Below are 7,572 nucleotides of genomic sequence, written 5' to 3' on the forward strand. Positions count from 1 at the left end.
ATAGCCAACCTTATTAGCTTAGCTACTCTATTTAAAAAAAAAAAAATGGCAACAATGAAGAAATTTCTAAGGTTCTACTTTTGTTAGAACCTAACAAGGCCTTATCCCTTTTATTAAGGACATTCTTGGGGGCATTCATATGTAAGAAAATGGCTTTCATATACCTTCTAACTTAGGACAAAATTTCAACACATCATTATTTCTTTAATATACCTTGTTATGTCATGCCCTTGTAGGCATATCATTCAAGTTTTTAAGGAGAACATAAGAAAAGGTTTGGGGTGGGGTCCTCTGATATAGCAAGGCATAAGAAATGTCCTCAGATTCTCTGGATCCCTGTGGACATAATCCATACAGCTAGCATCTGATGATTAAGCTTTTCCCCCATGTACAGATATTCCAGAACAATTGGATCAATAGATCCAAGCAAGCCTACAAAGAGAGCAGATGTTAACTAAACAATTGTATTTTCTAATCTGTGTGATTTGATTCCTATCTGGCTCTTTCCAGCAGCTGGTAAATTCTCAAGACAGAAGTGAACTTCAGGTCACTCATGCTTTTATCTTAGAATTATTGTCCCTCAAATATTTCTTGAATTAACAATTCAGCTTCTCATATTAATTCTTGCCGTTAAAGCAGCTTGGCATGATAAATGAGCAAAGCATCTGGGAATAAATTAAAAGGTGTGCCTGAAGAAACAGGCTTTGGGAACCTAACCTGGGCAAATTGGTTACTTGATAAATGCTAGAGCATCTAGAACTACTTCTAAATAGGAGTTATCCTTCATATTCTTGGCCTCAAAGAAGAGACCTCAGTGACAGAACCTACACTGGCTTGAACAAGGGCTATGACCTTGTTTCTGCCATCACTTACTCCATCTTAGCCTCTAGCTGCTGTACCAATTGTTTGTCCACGTGGTGACAGAACAGAGGAAGAAGATTACTGGGGAAGGTTAGGGGTTCCGCCAGAGATGCTGTTGGCATTTGGGCTATCTCCCAGGCAATCAGAACCACCATGTCTGTCCTGGAGGGGAGAGAAGATGGAAAAACACCAGAATCTTTGTATTTACAGGAAACAGACTAAAGGCCCAGGTTTCTAATTATTTTCCACCACCACTATCACCCTCTGTGCTTGTGGCAGTTAAGATAATGTTCCCATATTTTGTATGTGCCAGGCAATGCCTAATGCTTTGCATATCCACCTTCTTAAGAACTCTAAGTGGTAACAACAACAACAACAGTAATAACAACAGTAAGTGGTTAGTATCATTATCCCTAAATCCCTAGTTTATAGACAACAGACTTAGAGAAGTGAAGTAACATGTCCAAAACTTGTAATGCTGCTAAGTGACAAAGGCAGAATTCCATCTTAGGTCTGTTTGACTCTAAAGCTTGTCCCCTTAATCACTGTTATATTGCCTTCCATTGGAAACCAATACTTTAGGGCGCTATGAAAAAGGAAGTGGGGAAAAAATGAAAAGGCAAAACAGCTACAACTCTGCCATTTTACCTTTCTCCATCCAACTTCCTCCCCAATACTTGAATATACCACTCAGGTAATATCTTGTCTGGCCTGCCTATACATCTCAGGGGGTACTTAAGTCATATTTACTAGGCCTTTAAGATCTTACCAAGCTGTATGATCACTGTTGGTCTCCTCAAGGGAGGACTCCAGGGATACCAGTTGCTCCCCTTGACTCAGTAGGGCATAGAGCAAAGATATTCCAAACTGCAAGTGATACAAGGTAAAATAAGTTCAACATAGGCCTTCAGTGCTTCCTGGCCCAGCCAATTCCCCAACTAAAGGGGCAGGTTCACTTGTAAAAATGGAATTCAACACTTGTAGAAGTATCAGGTTTTATAATGGCTGGCTAAAGAACTGTCAGACCTTTCGAAGGAAATCACTGCTCTGAATTTCCCAAAAGATCCTTGTGGAGCGTTGATTAAATACACACTTATGGGTTTTACTCTCAGCAGTCAGAGAATATAGATCAAGAATAGACTCAGGAATCTGATGCAGGTAGTTTGTGGACTGCACTGAAAGAAGTATTGCTTTAGGTAAAGATCTTCAGAGAGGAGTTCACAAAATAATTCACTGGGGTTTTAGAAGTTATCAGAACTTTTGCATCTAGAGTCCCTTCATTTAAAATTTTCTATCTTGTACTTATTATGTATTTAGTAAAGTGTTACATGTATAGGACTCCTAGACAAGCACATGGGTAAAATGGTTCAGAACTTTTTACTAAAAGGGATGCATAATAAAAAAAAAATTTTGGTGACTTCTGCTCTAGAGGTTCACATCAGCACCATTATCAGGGAACTTGTTATAAAGGTAAATGCAAGAGGCCATACCCAGGTCTATTAAATGAGACTCTCTGGGGATGAGACCAAGGAACTGGTGCTTGGTAAGCTCTCCAGGTGATCCTAGTGCTCACCAGACATGGAGAAGCAATGCAGAGAAGATGGAGAAGTAAAATTCCTTTGCTTACTCCTTGCCAGTGATACCAACTGAAGGCCATCTGTGGAAAGAGAAAAGCCTCCCCACTATTAGGTTACCTGGTTCTGAAGCACCAGAGTGACTGGCCGCTCTGAGGAGCTGGGTGGAAACCGCATTAGCCCCTGAAGTCCTTGGAGGAGTTCGTGGAAGGTCAAGTGACTGATACATTTGCCCAGAGGTTTGAATAACATTTGTAGAGCCTGCAAGAATGTCAGTAAGTGCCTCTTTCAGACTCCACTACAACTTTGCCTTCTATCCCCTTTTCTATCCTTTTTTTTTCCTTTGATGACCTGTGTTTGACATTTTCCTGGTCAGATTTCTTACTAAGCCAATCACCATTCATGTCTCTCCAACCTTAATACTGGTCCTTCAATATCTACTTATCTATGTCTTCCCTAAGAAAGGTAGATACGGGGCTCAACAAATACTTCTCAGGGAGTCCTTATCTTCTCAAACCTCCACAGCACACTCAGACCTGTGCAACCACATGCCTATGTTTTTTGTTCATTGTACCTAAAGATGATCAGTTCTAATAGTAGTTGGTTCTGTAACTCCCTCACTCAGGGGTTACAGGTTTGGCACCTCTCCCTGCCCAGCACTTTATCTGGCATCTCTGGGGCTGAGGGACAGAAGATAGGAAGGATCCCTAACTCATCCACAAAACTATCCTCTTCTCTACTTAGTGCCACAGTACCTGATCAGCTACATCCCTCCGGACTAGGAAGGGCAAATGGTGGGTGATAGCCAAAAGAAGGCTAACAGCTTGATCCTGGGGCAGGAAAGGGAGCAGCCTTGCCACGAGAGCTTTCCCCTTCCTCACAGAGAGCACCTGCAGGAAACCATCTGCTGCCTCCCTACATGTGAGAAAAGAGAACATTTTCAGGGCTCTGCATAGAGGGCTCTGGCTGCATGCCAGAAAAGAGGGGCAGAAGCAAAGCCAGTGTGTTTGCTTATCTTCCCCTTCCCTGGCTGGAGGTGTGACCCTCCCACACTCACTCCAGATTTTTCTGCTCCTGGGTCTTTAAGGCCTGGAAGAGCTTCTCAACCTGGTTGCTCTGTTGTTCAGAGTAGCAGGGCTGTGGATGCCCATCCTTCTGGCCCTCCTCTATTTCTAGTAACTGAAGAAACATCTGGGAATTCAAAGGTGGGAAAAGAAGGGGTCAGTTTGAGCAATATTCCATTCCCAAGGGGAAATTAGGAACTCATCCTTAAGAAGTTGATAGCTCACCTTCTCAATCCGGGACAACACCTGAAGCCTCTGACTGCTTGCAGCTCCTATCTCCTAGGAGAGAGTCCAAGGCCCTCAGCCACACCTCCATAGCATCAGCCCAGGCCTTAGGCTAGCTAGCAATGGAGCTGGAAAGGCTAACATAAAGCCTGACCACACTTCTTTCTCACTCTAAAGTCACAATCTTATTGATCTCAAGCATGAGAGTGCCCCCCCCATCCTTTCTCCAAAACAGGGGAGATAAAAAGGCTCATGGGAAGCTATCATTTCTACCTGCTCTTGAGATCCGTGGGGTACAGCATCAATAGCTCGGCGAGGACTAAAACACGTCGATACAGCTACTTGGCCCAGGGAGCCCTCGATTCGAACCACTGCACAAAAAAGGAGTCAAGACAAACATATTCCCCTCTCCTTTCCACCCTCTGGTTCATCCAGATGTCCATCCCAACCCAACAGGTCAGTCCTGGTCCTACCTGACTCATAAGCCTCTGCCTTCTGAATGTAAGGCGTTACCAGCTTCAGCGATTCAACCTTGCTCCTTCGCCCAAGTAGCTCTTCATCTTTCTGCTTCTTCTCTAGTTTCTGATAATATTCCTGAGAGTCCATGGGATTAAAAAAAAAAAAAAAAAAGGTATCCTCATCTCCTGAACTTGGAATTAAGGTTCTCAAGTGCTACCTCTTAATAAACCCTTTCCTATAGCATTTATTCCAGAAGTGACCCTGACCCCTTAGGGTCTCCTGCCAACCATTCTGCATCATCTTGAGTACTGTGGGTCTCATGCCATCTGTCTTGGTGTCTCCATCCTGAGGACTTGAAGAGCTAAAGACCACCACCAGCTCTGATGAAACGGCTGAGAGCAAAGTGGAGAGTCAGGAAGCAAACTCTGGCCAGCGTCTGCAACCTTCTTGCATTTCTTTTTTCCTAAGATACACACTGCATACCTTTCTTCCCCACCTCCCCCTTTTAGTTTTGTAGCCTACCTGTGCCTTCCAAAATCAGAGTTCTGTGATGGCATGAAGACCATCAGCAGCTTGCAGTATAGAGATAGCACTACTGTCAGTTGGCCAGTAGCCAATAGTACTCTAGGCCAGTTTTATGCTTCTGAGGAATGGCTAAGCAGCTCTAATGTCTTCTTAAAGAATTCTGTAAAATCCCAAGCTAAAATAAAGTCACTGACTGTGAGGCAAACTAGCATTTGAATAAAGCTTCTTCTTTATTTAGGAGAAATGCCAAAAAGGCAAGAGTGTAAAAATATTTCACTTTCAGTGATCCAGGCAAAAAGTTTCTACAGCATGGTGGAAAGAAAGGAAGAAATTAGTCTAAATTGGAAGGAGATAAAGGTGGAAACCCCTTTGAGGGCTCACGGAAGTTGAAAAGAAAGTGGTACACAGCTTAAACAATCCAAAAGCCTGTAAGCAAAGCTTGCCTCATAAATAAAAGGGAGATAGGGAGCAGAGGGTAAAGAGTTAAAATGTCTTCCAGCATTTATCCAGTTCAACGAGTTGAATCCCACTATTTATAAAATTCATGTTTTATATCTAAAAAAGGCAGTAAGTAGATTAATGTTTATAACAAGACATTTCTAAGACCCACAGAAGTATATAAAAGTGAGAAGTCCAGGGATGCCTGGGTCCCTCAGGTGGTGATCTCAGAATCCTGGGATCGAGTCCCACATCGGGCTCCCTGCATGGAGCTTGCTTCTCCCTCTGCCTGTGTCTCTACCCCTCTCTCTGTATCTCTCATGAATAAATAAATAAAATCTTTAAAAAAAAAGTGAAAAGTCCATATTTCAAGGATGAGTAGGGGAAATTCTTGGCAAAGGATGAAGACAAAACCTCAGTGTTTAGGGAACTGTAACTAATCCCATTTGTCTGAAGTGTAGGAAAATAAAGAGGAATGATCTTGGGATGCCAACTTTAGAAATATGGCCCCTGTCATGTAGTGATTGCCTCTCCCATCTGACTGGACATAGCCTCTAAGAGCTGGGAAAATAATCCAAGAAGGCCCATTTGATGCCAAGGTCAGAGGCTGAGAAGAGCACCTAGGACTCACCTGATAGTAATAGTCATCCAGGTGGGGGTTCTCACTCTGCAGCTGAACCATCTGTACTTTTATCACCCAGTCTTTCTCTTTTCGGGTCATGAGGTTAACATAGGGATCTGGCTGCTGAGACCAAGGCTTCTTGGCTGGGGAACTTCAAGCCAGAGGAACATTCCTTTAGACCTACCCACTCCCGCACAGTGAACTTCCCAAGGAGCGGTGAGGAGGGAGTGGAGCTATCTGGGAAGGATGGAACAGAGTACAGAGGTGGGCAACACGGGGAGAATCTTAATGGTGCAGGGCCTCCGGGGAGACACCCAATCACATGGGAATACCCAGCACGAAAATGAGCTGCCCTCAACCCTGCTGCTCATCTAGGCTTTACCTTGGTGTTCGACTACGTTGCTGCAGCTGCAAGATCCGTTGGTGCTGAGGGTGGAGCTGGGTCAGATGACTAGGAAGACTTAGAAAGAAACTTGGGCTGGGTGAGAGAAAGCACTTAGCTCCCTATTATTCCATCCAATTAGCCTCTAGTAAGTTCACTGTACATCTAAGGCAACCCTATCTGTTCACGTGCCTTCCCCCCAAAATCAGCCACATGAAATACCACAACCCCAGCTCAAAGGGCTCACATTTCTTTCCAGGGCTTAAATTCCTGAAATTTGGCTGCAGGAAATCTTGACATAGTAGAAACCCATTTGGCCTGGTCGTTGGGAGTTCTGAGTCCTCATCTCAGTTCTTCCATGCCAGCTAACCACAAGTAAGTTGTTTAGTCCCCCGGGCCTCCACTTCCTCATCTGTGAGGGAGAAGGGTTCTACTTCACACTTCTCTAACTAGGTTTCTGTGGCAGCTGGTAGGTGGCCCCCATCCCTCCTCAACCACTGTACTGAAACATCCAGAGAAGAGCTCATCTAGGGGAGACACTTGGGGGCCTGCTCCTTAAGCCAGTACCTGAAACTAGGGTGCCATGAGGTTGGCAGGCTGCAGAAGAGAATTGGGTCTGGTGAGAGAAGTCGAGGTCCGAAGTGCCGTGCTGGAGAGCTGGCAGTGGGAAAAGTAGTCCGGAAGGGAACTGGTGAGAGGTAGTCCAGAGTCTGAGAATGGAATTCAGAGGTCTGGGAAAAGCGCTCACCAACAGGATGCTGCTCTTGTTGCCACATGTGGCTTTCCCACCTTTATATTCTCACCTGCCTTTTCTCCCACAAGAACCTCACCCAACAGAGTTTGTCACCTCCTAGGAAACAGCTCTTCAGTGCCTGACAGTGTGGGGACAGGTGCTTTTCCTGTTTGTTGAGTTAGCACCCATCTCTCCCCTCTCTGTGATAGTCTTTCTTGGGCTCTCGTGCCTTCAGCCACTGGGCGAATGCTTGTCTGCCTCTTTTTGGACTCATCTGAAGCCCCTGTCAGAGCGGCAGTTGTCACCTCATTCTCCCTGCAGGATTTCTTGCAATTCTTCTAGCCTAGGTTGTATTCTTATTACACAGTTAATTTAAGGGCAGGTGCTCTTTCTAGCCATAAGCTCAATGCTGCTCATCTGCTGAAATTTAAGGAGGTGGAAATAGGGCCCTGGCTTTTCCTTTCCATATGGATGGCCAGATGTTCCAGGACCACCTCTGTCATTTACCAAACTTCCCTACATTATGGGTATCTCCCACCTCCCATACCTACACCTCACGTGGGAAGCTTCATTGCCAGAACAAGGTCAAGAGCAGACTAAGGGACACTCCACATGTTCTTTCTCTATACACCATGACTTTCTCACAGGATGGGGATTGAAGTGACTCACCTGCCATAGGAAGTGCAAGG

At 44.7% G+C, this 7,572-nt stretch overlaps 1 protein-coding gene across 1 annotated transcript; it reads right to left on the minus strand.

Annotated features, from left to right (window-relative positions):
- Window positions 1–208: 208 nt before the first annotated feature.
- PATL2 (PAT1 homolog 2) lies at window positions 209–6,857 on the minus strand. The gene is made up of 11 exons (XM_072808204.1): window positions 6,718–6,857; window positions 6,151–6,228; window positions 5,778–5,919; window positions 4,198–4,318; window positions 3,998–4,095; window positions 3,725–3,778; window positions 3,493–3,626; window positions 3,191–3,350; window positions 2,556–2,696; window positions 1,631–1,728; window positions 209–1,023 (listed from the first exon to the last, which is right to left on the minus strand). The coding sequence occupies exons 3-11, from the start codon at window positions 5,865–5,867 to the stop codon at window positions 870–872; spliced, it is 1,050 nt and encodes a 349-aa protein (XP_072664305.1). The 5' UTR covers window positions 5,868–5,919; window positions 6,151–6,228; window positions 6,718–6,857; the 3' UTR covers window positions 209–869.
- Between the last annotated feature and the right edge of the window lie 715 nt (window positions 6,858–7,572).

This window comes from Canis lupus, chromosome 32 (assembly GCF_048164855.1).
Source record: "Canis lupus baileyi chromosome 32, mCanLup2.hap1, whole genome shotgun sequence".
NCBI classification, from domain to species: domain Eukaryota; kingdom Metazoa; phylum Chordata; class Mammalia; order Carnivora; family Canidae; genus Canis; species Canis lupus.

Coding starts and splice junctions, on each gene's coding strand:
- PATL2 (XM_072808204.1), bottom strand. CDS start 5,867: ATGACCCGAAAAGAGAAAGACTGGGTGATAAAAGTACAGATGGTTCAG. Junction 2,697..3,190: donor GGAGGGATGTAGCTGATCAG/GTACTGTGGCAC, acceptor ACATTCTTGCAG/GCTCTACAAATGTTATTCAA. Junction 1,024..1,630: donor AACAGTGATCATACAGCTTG/GTAAGATCTTAA, acceptor TCTCCCCTCCAG/GACAGACATGGTGGTTCTGA.